A 16621-nucleotide genomic window follows, 5' to 3' on the forward strand; every position below is an offset into this window, starting at 1 on the left:
TTTTTTTGTTTGTTTGTTTCCTTGAGTATTTTACTTTTGAGCGTTAATTACTGCTAAAGCGAAATCAAATCCATCTTAATCTAATCTATGGTAGACAGCAAAATATTTTTATCTTATTTAAAAATACATTTTAAATTATTTATCTAAGTGTAAGTGTTTTTCCCCCGTGGTACCTAATCTAATTCCTGGAAATTTGTTCTATATTTAAGGGGAAAGATACATAGAGGCTTTCAAAATACTATGTCAACATGTAAAATTTTTAATCTTACCAGTCATTTTCAAAAAGCTTTTTTCTACTCTCTGATAATTTAGTCCTTTCTCTCAAACTCTTTATCAACTAATTCTTGATTTGAAATAGTTTGTGCTTGGCCTCTGGATTATCTTCTAATAAATGAAATTCAGGGCTATGAAATTCATCATTCTGAGCTTTAGGTGAAGGGGTAACAAGATGAAAGATACCTGCCACCTAAGGACTATTATAATTCATTATGATCATATATAGCCTTTATATATTATAAAAAATCTGTAAAGAGTTATGTTGAAGCGTGGGAACCAATTATTTTAGTTATACAGAGCCATCAGAATTTAGTCTGAACTGGGAATATTAAATACAACAAAACTCCCAAAGTCAATGTATATTTGGCAAATAGATTTCATAGTTCATGAATACTTTTGAGAATTCTGACTTTATGAATTATGAGTTGCAATAAGATTAACAACTTCTTTTGGAAGAGATATAGTACTTCTTTTATTCAGTGTATTTCATGTGACTCCATTAGAAAGAAGACATGTTTTGCTTTAAAGCACAAAATTGTCTGCCAGGGAGTGTTTTAGGAATGGGGAAAAAAAAGTCATGTGTTTTCCAATTAACACTACTGCTAACTTGTTTGAACAGATGCTTATAACAAATGAAGTTTCAAAAAAGAATTGACATGGGGAGGAGTGAATTATTCTTAAACTAATATCACAGTTTAATTGGTTAAAACTTAAGCTTACTCAACTAAATTGAAGAACAAGCTTTATATTCTTTCAGCTGTATGGAAATATGATTTTCCTTAACACAGATGTATCTCTGAGAACTGTGACCTTTCTTTTTATAGGTTGCAGTTTATGTACTGTATAAGGAGGCACAGGTGAAGATGTTAGTGGGGTTGAAATATTCTTACTCAGCTAACAGGGTTCCTTTTCTAATTCTTTTTCATTCTTTTTTTCATTCTTTACAGTGGCCAAAGACACTGTAACTATGGACATCCCTGCCCCAGAAGTGATTATACATTGCTTTTATTTCACAGTGGATTTAGCACTTAGCTTCTAGAAGAGTACAGTCACAAATTAGGAACTCAGTAAATACTTTTTGTATATATTGAGTATTTGGAAATCCAAACAGGATGAAATTACCCTCTGTGGTCATATCTTTTGGGAAGATTATTATGTATGCTTCATGTAATTTTAAAAAATTGACCCTACCCATTCTGTGGTCTACTCTAAGTCAAATTTTGTGTCAATATAATTACATTTGCTGCATTTTGCCAAATTGTTATTGCTGATGTGCTGGATTTTTATTTCTTTTCTTCTGATTCTATTTATATATTAAATACCTAAATTTTACTTTCAGGTATATTATATTTTTTTGCCCACGTGACCTAGTTTCCCAGGGCTGTTCTTTCCTACCTGTTCAACTCTTGGCTGCGGGAATGAAGGAGGTGACTAGAACTTGGAAAATAGTAGGTGGAGTCACACATGCTAGTAGCTATTACAAAGATGGCTGGATAGTCATGATAGCTGTTGGATGGGCCCGAGGTAATACTAACAATATATGTTCATAAATATTCTGTTATTGGTGCACTACTATTATTGAACAGTTCTCTAGTTACATTAATAGAGACCACATAGTTTAATAACAGTGTCTTTTTGGAAGAAGGAAGCCCTTGAAGTTAATTCAAAACTAGTGCTTTTCAAGCCTTGAAATTAATTCAAAACTAGTAGTAGTTATCAGACATTATCTTGAGCCTGACTCTCTTATGATACAGAATTTTTATAATTGGTTTGACTAGCAGCCCCAGAATAAGGGATTCATAGTTAATTAAAGTGTAGTGCCACCATAAATAAAACAAGTTTAGGAGTTTATGTGGTACATGTAAATTAGAAAAATTGTTTTTTTTATGTTTTATTTTTCATACTGAGTAAATAGGAATAGTAAATACAGATTGATGATGGGTTCATGTATCAGTTACCTTTATTGTTGAGTTCTTTTGTATGTAGGAATCGAACAAATTTCTCTGATCTCTTGTTGTGTGTCATGTATTGTACCTAAAACTGCTATGAGAGAAAGAAATGATAAAGCAGAGGAATTTATTTTTCAGGTCTGAAACAAGCCTTTAGGCATATCTCTGTGCCTGAAGCCCCAAGTTTAACCTTAATTATACTATAATAGGCAATTGCCATGTTGGTAAAAAGGAAGAATTGCATTTGTTTCAGTATTGTAAATGTACACAGCAACTTTTTCCATCCTCCCCAAAATTATATTTTGGGAATCCTCTTGGAATGTTAAATGAAGAGATAGAATTATGAATTCATTTAAAATATAAAATTTGGCTAAATATTCTTGTTTTATTTTCTTATTTTTAGGTGCAGGTGGTAGTGTTATAACGAATTTTGAACGGTTGGTAAAAGGAGGTTGGAAACCAGAAGCTAATGAATGGCTGAAGATGTCCTAGTGAGTTGGTATAAACTATACTGAGACCTGACTTTTTATCCATAGATCTTACCAAGTTTGTTTTTAAGAACATTTTGGAGACACTAAATGTAGATGAAATGTAGCTGAAAAATAAATAGTAATGATAATGGGAAGAGAGCCAGAAAACAGACTCAAAAAGTCTGTTCTCTCATATATAGTTTTTAAAATAAATATTGATTCTTTTCACTGTGGTTTTCTCCCCTATGGTTCAGAACCCAAGCTATTAGAAACAAAGAATAGCAAAATGACATTAAGATAAATCTAATTCCATTTTTTATCTTATCCTATTAAGAATGTCAATTTCAGTGTATGTTTTATAATGCAGTTGTACATATATATAAAATTAATATATTAATTGATAAACACATGTTAGAAAGTATCTTAAAACACTTTTTTTTACCAATAGGGATGCATAGTCAAGAAGTTTAGAGACCACTGTAACAGACCATGAATGCTGTCCAATCATATTGTTACGTGCGGTCCAAACTCTTGTTGCCTAAACATAACCCTGTTTTGAACTCACTCCTTAGCTTATAATAAATAAATAAATAAATAAATAAATAAATAAATAAATAAATAAATGATGTAATTATTCATAAGATGCACATAGGGGCTTTTACATTTGTATTTTGCAATGTGGCATTCCAAGTTTATTATTTATTTATCTTTTATCTTTTTCAGTTGTAAGCATAAAGAACTAGATAATGATCTGTTACTGAGATAATACTTTATGTGGCAGATACGTAAATTGAAAGTAATGCTTCTTATGTAGATTCATATTATAGACTGCAAAATTTCAGCATTAGTTTTTTAAGGTATTAGCTAATGCTAATAATCTGTGCTGGAGATAGTTCATACTATTTTATAAAAGCCAATTGTGTGTGTCTCTTCTCCATTCCACATAGCAGCCTAAAATTGGCCCTGAGGGGAATATTTTACACTATGAAGATGGGAAAATGGTACAAACCAGGGCTTTCTGTTCTTTCTCCTACCCCACCCAAGGAGCACTGTAAGGTTTTTTCAGGGGTAACCTACTTTTTCCACATCATGCTGTGGAACATGGGACTTTCAAATCCTTTGTGAAAAGGCATTATGTGGTCAGATATGTCTCAGAGAGTCACAGTGAGTATGAACATTCTAAATCTCTCGTACTTTATGCTGTGAAGAAAGTATAAACTTTATATAACAGCACTTCTAAAACTTAAGTATATTCACAGAATTATTTTTGTCTATTAATAACTCATTAAATTAATATTCTGTGGAGTACTTTTTGATAAACACAGAGATAGATCATGCTTATTAGTTAACTGACTTAAAATGTATTCTGTTTTCAGCCCTGCCAAGGTAACCCTGCTGGGGTCAGTAATCTTCACATTCCAGCACACTAAGCATCTGGGAATATCAAGGCATAATCTCATGTTCCTTTTTACCATGTTTCTTGTGGTCACAAAGGTAAGAGTTCAAAGTAGCTATAAATCAGTATTACAGATTCTGTATAACCAGACTTCTACACACTAGGCAAGTAATAGGAATATTTATTTCTTATCTTTATTACAGTCTAAAAAGATATTTGGGTGAATTTACTCAGGACATCCATGACTTTCTGAAGCATAGCTCTTCTATGATTTCTCATTTGATTTATGCCGAGGCTATCAGGAAAGATTTGCTGATAGTCTAATAGTATGTTGAAGGGCAGAGAGTAGTGGAAATGGCCAGTGCTGATGAGAGACTGTGAAGACAATGTTATCTAATTTGTAAAATGAGATACTTGGGGTAGATGTTACCTAAGGTTTCTTTAAGCTTTAAAATTTCAGAATTTTAGATTAGGACATATCTGTGCTCATTCTCTTTTTTTTTCCTTTACGAAATCTACTTGTGTTTACTTTAGAGGTTTACAAATGTTTTTTTTATATATAAACATTTTTTTTACTAAGGTATCATTGATAATACAGTCTTACGAAGGTTTCACAAAAACAATGTGGTTACTACATTCACCCTTATTATTGAGGCTCCCCCAAAACCCCATTGCAGTCACTGTACATCAGTGTAGTAAGATACCACAGAGTCCCTATTTGTTTTCTCTGTGCTACAGTCTCCCCTGTAACCCCATACGCACCATGTGCACTAATCATGATACCCCACAATCCCCTTCTCCTCCCTCCCTCCCTACCCACCCTCCTCCACCCCTCTCCTTTGGTAACCACTAGTCCCTTCTTGGAGTCTATGAGTCTGCTGCTATTTTGTTCCTTCAGTTTTGCTTTGTTGTTATACTCCACAAATGAGGGAAATCATTTGGGATTTGTCTTTTTCTGCCTGACTTATTTCACTAAGCATAATACCCTCTAGCTCCATCCATGTTGGTGCAAAGGGTAGGATTTCTTTATTTCTTATGACTGAATAGTATTCCATTGTGTATATGTACCACATCTTTATCCATTCATATACTGATGGACACTTAGGTTGTTTCCATATCTTGTCTATTGTAAATAGTGCTGCAATAAACATAGAGGTGCATATGTCTTTTTGAATCTGAGAACTTGTATTCTTTGGGTAAATTCCAAGGAGTGGGATTCCCAGGTCAAATGGCATTTCTATTTTTAGTTTTTTGAGGAACCTCCATACTACTTTCCACAATGGTTGAACTAGTTTACATTCCCACCAGCAGTGTAGGAGGGTTCCCCTTTCTCCACATCCTCGCCAGCATTTGTTGTTCTTAGTCTTTTCGAGGCTGGCCATCCTTACTGGTGATATGTCGTTGTGGTTTTAATTTGCATTTCCCTGATGATTAGTGATGTGGAGTATCTTTTCATGTGCCTGTTGGCCATGTGAATTTCTTTGGAGAATTGTCTCTTCATATCCTCCACCCATTTTTTAATAGGGTTATTTGCTTTTTGGGTGTTGAGGTGTATCAGATCTTTATATATTTTGGATGTTAACCCCTTGTTGGATATGTCATTTACAAATATATTCTCCCACACTGTAGGATGCCTTTTTGTTCTGTTGATGGTGTCCTTTGCCATACTGAAGCTTTGTAGTTTGATGTAGTCCCATGTGTTCATTTTTGCTTTTGTTTGCCTTGCTCGAAGAGATGTGTTCAGGAAAATGTTGCTTATGTTTATATTCAGGAGATTTTTGCCTATATTGTCTTCTAAGAGTTTTATGGTTTCATGACTTACATGCAGGTCTTTAATCCATTTCGAGTTTACTTTTGTGTATGGGGTTAAACAATAATCCAGTTTCACTCTCTTGATGTAGCCATCCAGTTTTGCTAACACCAGTTGTTGAAGAGGCTGTCATTTCCCCATTGTATGTCCATGGTTCCTTTATCTTACATTAATTGACCATATATGGTTAGGTTTATATCTGGGCTCTCTAGTTTTTTCCATTGGTCTATGTTTCTGTTCATGTACCAGTACCAAATTGTCTTGATTACTGTGGCTTTGTAGTAGAGCTTGAAGTTGGGGAGTGTAATTCCTCCTGCTTTATTCTTCCATCTCAGGATTGCTTTGGCTATTCGGGGTGTTTTGTGGTTCCATGTGAATTTTAGAATGATTTCTTCTGGTTCACTGAAGAATGCTGTTGGTATTTTGATAGGAATTGCATTGAATCTGTAGATTGCTTTAGTCAGGGTGGCCGTTTTGACAATATTAATTCTTCCTATCCATGAGCACGGGCTTTTTTTCCATTTATTGTTATCTTCTTTAAGTTCTCTCATGAGTGTCTTGTAGTTTTCAGAGTATAGGTCTTTCACCTCCTTGGTTAGGTTTATTCCTAGGTATTATATTCTTTTTGATGAAATTGTGAATGGAATTGTTTTCCTGATTTCTCTTTCTGCTAGTTCATCATTAGTGTATAGGAATGCAACAGATTTCTGTGTATTAATTTTGTATCCTGCAACTTTGCTGAATTCAGATAGTAGATGTAGTAGTTTTGGAGTGGATTCTTTAGGGTTTTTTATGTACAATATCATATAATCTGAAAATACAGACAGCTTAACTTCTTCCTAGCCAATCTGGATGCCTTTTATTTCTTTGTTTTGTCTGATTGCCGTGACTAGGATCTCCAGAACTATGTTGAATAAAAGTGGAAAGAGTGGGCATCCTTGTCTTGTTCCTGATCTTAAAGGAAAAGTTTTCAGCTTCTTGCTGTTAAATACAATGTTGGCTGTGGATTTGTCATATATGGCCTTTATTGTGTTGAGGTACTTGCCCTCTATACCCATTTTGTTGAGAGTTTTTATCATGAATGGATGTTGAATTTTGTCGAATGCTTTTTCAGCATCCATGGAGATGATCACGTGATTTTTGTTTTTCTTTTTGTTTATGTGGGGTGGATGATGTTGATGGATTTTTGAATGTTGTACCATCCTTGCATCCCTGGGATGAATCCAGCTTGATATGATGGATGATCTTTTTAATGTATTTTTCAATTCAGTTTGCTAATATTTTGTTGAGTATTTTTGCATTTATGTTCATCAGGGATATTGGTCTGTAATTTTCCTTTTTTTGTAGTGTCTTTGCCTGGTTTTGGTATTAGAGTGATGCTGGCCTTGTAGAATGAGTTTGGGAGTATTCCCTCCTCTTCTACTTTTTAGAAAACTTTAAGGAGGATGGGTATTAGGTCTTCACTAAATGTTTGACAAAACTCAGCAGTGAAACCACCTGGTACAGGCGTTTTGTTCTTAGGTAGTTTTTTGATTACCAGTTCAATTTCTTTGCTGGTAAGTGGTCTATTCAGATTTTCTGTTTCTTCCTCAGTCATCCATGGAAGGTTGCACTTTTCTAGAAAGTTGTCCATTTCTTCTAGGTTATCCAGTTTGTTAGCATATAATTTTTCATAGCATTCTCTCATAATTTGTATTTCTGTGGTGTCCTGGATTTTTCCTTTCTTATTTCTAATTCTGTTTATGTGAGTAGACTCTCTTTTTTACTTGATATGTGTGGCTAGGGGTTAATTTTGTTTATTTTCTCAAACAACCATCCCCTGCTTCCATTGATTCTTTCTATTGTTTTATTCTTCTTGATTTTATTTATTTTTGCTCTAATCTTTATTATGTCCCTCCTTCTACTGACTTTGGGCCTCATTTGTTCTTCCTTTTCTAGTTCCATTAATTATGAGTTTAGACTGTTCATTTGAGATTGTTCTTCTTTCCTGAGGTAGGCCTGTATTGCAATATACTTCCCTCTTAGCACGGCCTGCGCTGAGTCCCACAGATTTTGTGGTGTTGAATTATTCTTTTCATTTGTCTCCATATATTGCTCGATCTCTGTTTTTGTTTGGTTATTGGTCCATTGATTGTTTAGGAGCATGTTAGTAAGTCTCTGTGTTTTTGTGGGCTTTTTTGTTTCCTTGTGTTATTTCTGGCTTCATACCTTTGTGATCTGAGAAGTTGGTTGGTACAATTTCAATCTTTTTGTATTTACTGAGGCTCTTTTTGTGGCCTAGTATATGATCTATTCTTGAAAATGTTCCATGTGCACTTTAGAAGAATGTGTATCCTATTGCTTTTGGATGGAGTGTTCTGTAGATGTCTGTTAGGTCCATCTGTTCTAATATGTTGTTCGGTGCCTCTGTCTCTTTTCTTATTTTCTGTCTGGTTGATCTGTCCTTTGGAGTGAGTGCTGTGTTGAAGTCTCCGAAAATGAATGCATTGCATTCTATTTCCCCCTTTAATTCTGTTAGTATTTGTTTCACATATGTAGGTGATCCTGTGCTGGGTGCATAGATATTTACATAGTTATATCCTCTTGTTGGACTGACCCTCTTTATCATTATGTAATGTCCTTCTTTGTCGCTTGTTACTTTCTTTGTTTTGCTATTTTGTCTGATACAAGTACTGCAACTCCTGCTTTTTTCTACCTATTGGTTGTATGAAATATCTTTTTCCATCCCTTTACTTTCAGTCTTTGTATGTCTTTGGATTTGAAGTGGGTCTCTTGTAAGAAGCATATAGATAGGTCTTGTTTTTCTATCCATTCAGTGACTCTATATCTTTTGACTGGTGCATTCAGACCATTTACATTTAGGTGATTATCGGTAGGTATGTACTTATTGCCATTTCAGGCTTTAGATTTGTGGTTACCAAAGGTTCAAGGGTAATTCTCTTACTATATAACAGTCTAATTTAACTCTTTAAGTATGCTGTTACAAACACAACCTAAAGGTTCTTTTTTTCCCTCCTTTTTCTTCCTCTTCCATTCTTTATATATTAGGTATCATATTGTACTCTTTGTCTCTCCCTTGATTGACTTTGGGGGTAGTTGGTTTGATTTTGCATCTGCTTACTAATTAAATGTTCTATTTTGCTATAGTTTTATTTCCCCTCCTCACAGCTATTTAGCTTTAGGAATACTTCCATCTGTAGCAGTCCCTCCAAAATGCACTGTAGAGATGGTTTGTGGGTGGTAAATTCTCTCAGTTTTTGCTTCTCTGAAAATTGTTTAATCCCTCCTTCAAATTCAATTGATAACCTTGCAGGTAGAGTATTCTTGGTTTGAGGCCCTTGTGTTACATTGCGTTAAATATATCATGCTACTCCCTTCTGGCCTGTAAGGTTTATGTTGAGAAATCTGATAATAGCCTTATGGGTTTTCCTTTGTATGTGATCTTTTTTTCTCTCTCTAGCTGCTTTTAAAAAGTCTACCTTTATCCTTGATCTTTGCCATTTTAATTATTACATGTCTTGATGTTGTCTTCCTTGGGTTCCTTGTGTTGGGAGATCTTTGCACCTCTATGGCCTGAGAGACTATCTCCTTTCCCAGACTGGGGAAGTTTTCAGCAGTTGCCTCCTCAAAGGCACTTTCTATACCTTTTCCTCTCTCTTCTTCTTCTGTTATCCCTATAATGTGAATATTGTTCTGTTTGGATTGGTCACACAGTTTTCTCAATATTCTTTCATTCTTGGTGATCCTTTTTCTCTCTTTGCCTCAACCTCTTTGTATTCCTCTTCTCTAATTTCTATTCCATTTACTGTCTCTTCTACTGTATCTAATCTGCTTTTAAATCCTTCCATTTTATATTTCATTTTAGATATGGAATTTCTTAATGGTTGGGTCTCCATCGTAAATTTGTCCCTGAGTTCTTGAATATTTTTCTGTACCTCCATGAGTATGTTTATGATTTTTATTTTGAACTCTCTTTCTGGAAGATTGGTGAATTCAGTTTCATGTGGTCCTTTTTCTGGGGTTTGTGCGATTTTGGTTTGAACCAGGCTCCTTTGACATTTCATATTTATATGTGGTGCCCTTTAGTGCCCAGAAGCTCTAGTCTCTGGAGCTGCTCAGTCCCAGGAGTGATGTCAGGGGTCGCAAGGGAGTGGCGCTGGTGCCTGATGGGAGGAAAAAGCTCTTTCCAGCTTCCTGGCTGCTGTGACTGTCTCCACTGTCAGAACCAGTGTGCTGAGCACACAGGTGTAAGCCTTTGTGTTTTGCATTTGTAGCTGCAGTAGGTGGGGCCTCCCTCTGGGCTTGCCTGATGCCAGCGCAGGGGCAACCTGTTTGTGAGCCAGTGCTGGTAGGCCAGGAGGAAGGTGCATCAGGCTGTGGATCACAGTGGGGTGCCTCAGAGCTGCGTAGCTAGCCAGGGGAATGGAGTGCCTTAAACTCCTGAAAGTTCCCAAACCATTGTGCCTCCAGACAGTTTTGTCCACCTGTTCTTTCTCCTGAGCAGCACACTTTGTGCAGTCATTGCCCCTTTAGCAGTCCTCTCTCTGTTAGGAAGTCTCTCAGACTGCCCACCTTTCTTTTGTCCCAGAACAGCCTGATGTGGATCTCTGTTTTCTTCCATAAACTGCTGGAATATCAGTCTCTCTAGGTATTCCACCTGTCTTAGCTTTCCAACCCCACTAATCTCCAGAGCAACATGCAATGTAGGTTCATGCTCCCAAAGCAGATCTCCAGGGCTAGGTGTTCAGCAGTCCTAGGCTTCCACCCTCTCTCTGCTCTGTTTCTCTTCCTTCCACCAGTGAGCTGGGGTGGGTGATGGGCTTGGGTCCCACTGGATCAGGGGTTTGGTACATTACCCTGTTTTGTGAGGTCTGCTCTTTTCCCCAGGTGTATGCAGTCTGGTGCAGGCCTTCTTTCCTGTTGCTCTTTCAGGATTAGGTGTATTAACTATATTTTCATATTATATGTGGTTTGGGAAGGAGTTCTCTGTCTTACCTCTTTTGCCACCATCTTTAATCCTCCTGTGCTCATTTTCTTGTTATTTTCTGGCCGGAAGCTTTATTCCTTCTTAAAGATAGGAAATAGTATGGTGTGTGATCACATGTTTTAGAGACAAAATCATTGAACATAAGTTCAAATCCTAGCTTTGCTGTCTAATCCCTGAATAGGCAAGTCAATTAATGTCTCTGAATCCTGATTTTCCCAATTTCATTGTACGATTATTGAGAGGACTGGATATTATACATGTGATTCTGTCACTGTGTCTGACACATCTTATGAATTTTACTTGCAGGTGTATCATGAAGCTGATTCTGATGATTATTATTCTTACCACTATTAGATATTGTTCAAGTAGACAATTGATTTTAAAATAAGTTTAATTTAAGTGTAATTTTATAAGTAACTCTCTCTCAGCCTAGTTATTTTTGGCTAAAAACTATGATATTCTTAACAAGATAACAGTGTATGAATTGTATAAGTTTATCTTAGAAATAACCAAGTCACTATAGGGATCATTTATTTTTGTTTCAGTACTCTATGCAGTGGAGATGATCTGTGGCTATACGTCAAACATCTCAGGCAAAATCTTTTCACATGTGTCCTCATCTTCCAGTCCTCAAATTTTGAGCTGTTCTATTTTTTTGTAACAGCTTTATTGAGATATATTTTACATATACTACTCTTCCATTTAAGTGTACAATTCAGTCGTTTTTAGTATATTCACAGAGTTGTGCAGCTATTACCACAATCAATATTAGAACAATTTCATACCCATTAGCAGTCACTTCACATTTTACCTCAATTCCCCCAACCACTAATCTGCGTTCTGTCTCTTAATTTGCCTCTTCTGACATTTCATGTAAATGGAATCATTTATTATGTGGCTTTGTGAATGGCTTCTTTCAGTTAGCTTAATATTTTTGAGATTCATCCATATTGTAGTATGTATCAGTATGTTATTCCTTTTTATTGCCAAGTAATATTCATTGTATCGATATATCACATTTAGCCATCATTTGATGGATATTTGGATTGTTTTACTTTTTGGCTAGTATGAATAATGAGCTATGAAACATTAATGTACAAATATTTTTGTGGACACGTGTTTCATTTCTTTTGGGTGCCTCATACAGGAATGGAATTACTAGGCTATTTAATAATTCTATGTTTAAGTTTCTGAGGAAGTAACAGACTGTTTTCCAAAGTGGCTTCATCATTTTACATTCTCATTAGCAATGTATGAGAATTCTAATTTCACTATATCACCAGTGCTTTTTTTTTTATTAGAGCCATCTTAGTGGATTGAAGCAGAATCTCATTATTTTGGTTTACATTTTCCTTATGACTAATGATGTTAAACATCTTTTCATGTGCTTGTTTGTGTACCTTCTCTGGAGAAGTATCTATTCAGATTATTTGCTCTGATTTTTTTCATTTGTCTTTTTAATGTTGAGTTGTAAGAATTCTTTATTTTGTGTACTAGGCTTTTATTAGATGTCTGATGTAATTGCAAATGCTTTCTCCCATTCTTTAGGTTGTCTTTTTACTTTCTCGATAGTGTTCTTGGAAGCACAAAATTTTAAAGTTTTGATGAAGTCCAATTTACCTATTTTCTCCTTTGTTGTATATGCTTGTTGCCATATCTGAGAAACCATTGCCATATCCAAGGTCTAAAAGATTACCTCTGTATTTTCTTTCTAAGAGTTTTATAGTTTTAGCTCTTATATTTAGCTCTATGATCTATTCTAATTTAATGATTTAATTTTTGTATATGGCATAAGGAAGGGTCCATTTATAATTATTTATAAAGGTATAATAAAATTTAATTGTTTTACATGTGGATATCTAGGTGGTCAAGTACTATTAATTGAAAAGACTCTTCTTTCCCTCATTGTTGAATTGTCTTTTCACCGTTGTTGAGAATAATTGTAAATATGAGGGTGTTTTTCCTGGATTCTCACTTTTGTTCTATTCATCTATATGCCAGTCCTTATGCTAGTACCTCACTGTCTTAATTATTTTAGGTCTGTAGTTAGTCTTGAAATTGAGAGGTGTGAGTCCTTTGAGTTTGTTCTTTTTAAGGATTGTTTTGACAATTCTAGGACACTTGAATTTCCATATGAATTTTAGGTTTAACTTGACAGTTTCTACAAAGAAGGCCAGCTCAGATTTTCATAAGATTGCATTGAATATGCAAGTCACCTTGGAAGTATCATCATCCTAACTATTAAGTTTTTCAGTCACCCACACAGATGTCGTTCCCTTTATTAGATCTTCTTTAGTATTATTTCTAAGATGTTTGTAACATACAAGTCTTAAATACATCTTTTGTTAAATTTGTTCTTAAGCATTTTTTATTCTTTTTGATGCTATAGTAAATGGAATTGCTTTTTAAATTTCATTTTCAGGTTGCACATTGCAAATGTGTAGAAATAAAATTGATCTCTGTATATTGATCTTCTATTCTTGTAACTTATCAGCTCTAATAGAGTTTGTGTGTGTGTGTGTGTGTGTGTGTGTGTGTGTGTGTATTCCTTAGGCTTTTCTATATTTAAGATCATGTCATTTGCAAGTAGAGGTAGTTTTACTTCTTCCTTTCCAATCTACATGTACTTAATCTAATTTTCTTGCTCATTTGTCTTGGCTAGAACCTCCAGTATAATGTTGAATAGAAATAGGATAGAATGAACATCATTGTCTTCTTTCTGATCTTAGGGAGAAGGCATTCATTCTTTAATTATTAAGTATGGTATTAGCTCTGGGTCTTTCATAGATGCCATTTATCAGATTGAGGAAGTTAGTTCCCTTCTTAGAGTTAAGTGTTTTTATCATGGAGGATTGTTGGGAGCTATATAATTTTTGAGTTTCTAACTTTAATCTTAAAAGAAAGTGAATGTGTATTGTGCATTTAGCAAGAATAAGCACTACTGGTATCTGTTAAATTTTTTAAATTACAAGAATCAGTTTTTGTTAAAGGAATGTTTGTGGAATGAAAATGATAGTTTTTCTCACAATTTTTGCTGGTCATACAGTTCTTTACTATAACACCTAAACTTAAACAATGTATCATAATGTGATAATGTCATACAGTATTGAACTTTTTCATAATATTCCCCAATATTTTCCTAATTATCCACCACCTTCTAAACAGAATATTCATTTTTAACTCATCTGTTTGCACAAATTACCTTTCTACTGATGTTTAAATGGCTTCTCATTTGTTTCTGAGTAATTACTACAGGTTTTCATTTCTTAGATATAAAAAATGAATTGATAGAATACACAGGGAAAAACTGGGCAGTTACTGTTATCCTTTTTTTTTTCCTGCTTTAATATAGTCAGGAAATTTTCATTGTATGTTTTTTTTTAGGTAATTATTTTTTATTGAAGGGTAGTTGACGCACAGTATTACATTACATTAGTTTCAAGTGTACAACACAGTGATAAAACATTTATATACATAATTCTAGGTTCCAGCTATCACCCTACCAAGCTGTTACAATATCTTGACTATATTCCTTATGCTATACATTACATCCTGGTTACTTATTTATTTTACCATTGGAAGTCTGTCCTTTTTTTTTTTTTTTTTGTTAGGGCATCTCTCATATTTATTGATCAAATGGTTGTTAATGACAATAAAATTCTGTATAGGGGAGTCAATGCTCAATGCACAATCATTAATCCACCCCAAGCCTAATTTTCGTCAGTCTCCAATCTTCTGAGGCATAACAAACAAGTTCTTACATGGAGAACAAATTCTTGCATAATGAATAAGTTACATAGTGAACAGTACAAGGGCAGTCATCACAGAAACTTTCGGTTTTGCTCATGCATTATGAACTCTAAACAGTCAGTTCAAATATGAATACTCATTTGGTTTTTATACTTGATTTATATGTGGATACCACATTTCTCTCTTTATTATTATTATTTTTAATAAAATGCTGAAGTGGTAGGTAGATACAAGATAAAGGCAGAAAACATAGTTTAGTGTTGTAAGAGAGCAAATGTAGATGATCAGGTGTGTGCCTGTAGACTATGTGTTAATCCAAGCTAGACAAGGGCAATAAAACATCCACGTATGCAGAAGATTTCTCTCAGAACAGGGGGGGTGAGGTTCTAAGCCTCACCTCTGTTGATCCCCAATTTCTCACCTGATGACCCCCCTGCGACTGTGCCTGTCTTAGGTTGTTCCTCCCTTGAGGAATCTTACCCGTCTCTGGCTAACCAGTCATCTTCCGGGGCCATACAGGGAAATGTAAAGTTGGTAAGTGAGAGGGAAGCCTTATTGTTTGAAATGGTTAGCTTTTTATTTCTTTGCATATTTATGCCCTGTAGCTTCTATGCCCAGCATTTGTCTTGAGGTATCTTTACCATTTGGAAGAATTATGATACTCGGTAAATTTGATATGAGGCAAGAATTCTATTTAAGGGTTGTAATTAGGAAGGAAGAAGAAAAGCTATAGAAGTAGCAGACGGAAGAAAACATGGGAAGATTGATTATTTCTTTGACATATCTTCTTGTAGAGTAACTTCAGCATGTATAGGTTTTAAGCTACTACTTAAATTGCGCACACACATTAACATAATAGGAGTATAGTTAAATAATCAAAGCATATCTGTAATTTCTGTAATTACCAGCCATCTCCAGTGAAACCAAGAAAACCAGTTAGGCACCTTAGGCATTTGTGAAAACTTATCTATGATATGGCGGATATTGTCCAACTGAACTTGAACAGTCTGAGAGAAATCAGACAAATTAAAACAACCCATTCCTGGGGAATGTTCACATCCCATATATTCTTTCAACAGTAAATAGTCTGTAGTTGTAAGATTTTGAAGCGCTACAATTTGCACTTCTCCTAATTCTTGGTTGAGTTCCAACAGTATAGATCCAGTCAAATTTGTTGTTTTACTGTATGCACAGGCCAGCTTAGATATCTCCTTCATTCCCATGGCAAGTCCAGGAGCTGGTGGGATGAGTGCATCTACAGCTGTAGCAGTGCGTGGATCTTTGTTGGGGTTTTTTGATGATCATCTTCTGGCATGAGTCTTCCAGAGAGTGCTGATGTTGGAAGTTCTCTTTCATATCGTATCTTAGTTCATTTTCGGGGTAGCCCAATTAGGCTTTGATCTTCTGTATAAATGCAAACAGACCCTTTGCCTACACTTTTATATGCCCTTTATACCCTTGTGTAGAACTCATTGGAGGTTACCACACAGGAACTGCCCTTTTTGTTTTGTTTTGTTTTGTTTTGTTTTGTTTTTGGTATCACTAATCTACACTTACATGACGAATATCATGTTTACTAGGCTCTCCCCTATACCAGGTCTCCCCTATAAACCCCTTTACAGTCACTGTCCATCAGCATAGCAAAATGTTGTAGAATCACTACTTGCCTTCTCTGTGTTGTACAGCCCTCCCTTTTCTCCTACCCCTCCATGCATGCAAATCTTAATACCCCCCTACTTCTACCCCCACTTATCCCTCCCTACCCACCCATCCTCCCCAGTCCCTTTCCCTTTGGTACCTGTTAGTCCATTCTTGAGTTCTGTGATTCTGGTGCTGTTTTGTTCCTTCAGTTTTTCCTTTGTTCTTATATTCCACAGATAAGTGAAATCATTTGGTATTTCTCTTTCTCCGCTTGGCTTGTTTCACTGAGCATAATACCCTCCAGCTCCATCCATGTTGCTGCAAATGATTGGATTTGCCCTT

General features: G+C 35.3%; 1 protein-coding gene across 3 annotated transcripts in view; it reads left to right on the forward strand.

Annotated features, from left to right (window-relative positions):
• Nucleotides 1-16621, forward strand: part of TMEM38B (transmembrane protein 38B) — a 55884-nt gene that overhangs the window by 20416 nt on the left and 18847 nt on the right. For all 3 annotated transcript variants that reach the window (XM_057498903.1, XM_057498904.1, XM_036903304.2), the window contains 3 exons: nucleotides 1616-1800; nucleotides 2629-2716; nucleotides 4072-4189. In XM_057498903.1, coding sequence (XP_057354886.1) covers nucleotides 1616-1800; nucleotides 2629-2716; nucleotides 4072-4189 — 391 coding nt within the window. The remainder of the gene's footprint in view (nucleotides 1-1615; nucleotides 1801-2628; nucleotides 2717-4071; nucleotides 4190-16621) is intronic.

The sequence above is a fragment of the Manis pentadactyla genome, chromosome 3 (assembly GCF_030020395.1).
Source record: "Manis pentadactyla isolate mManPen7 chromosome 3, mManPen7.hap1, whole genome shotgun sequence".
In the NCBI taxonomy this organism is placed as follows: Eukaryota; Metazoa; Chordata; class Mammalia; order Pholidota; family Manidae; genus Manis; species Manis pentadactyla.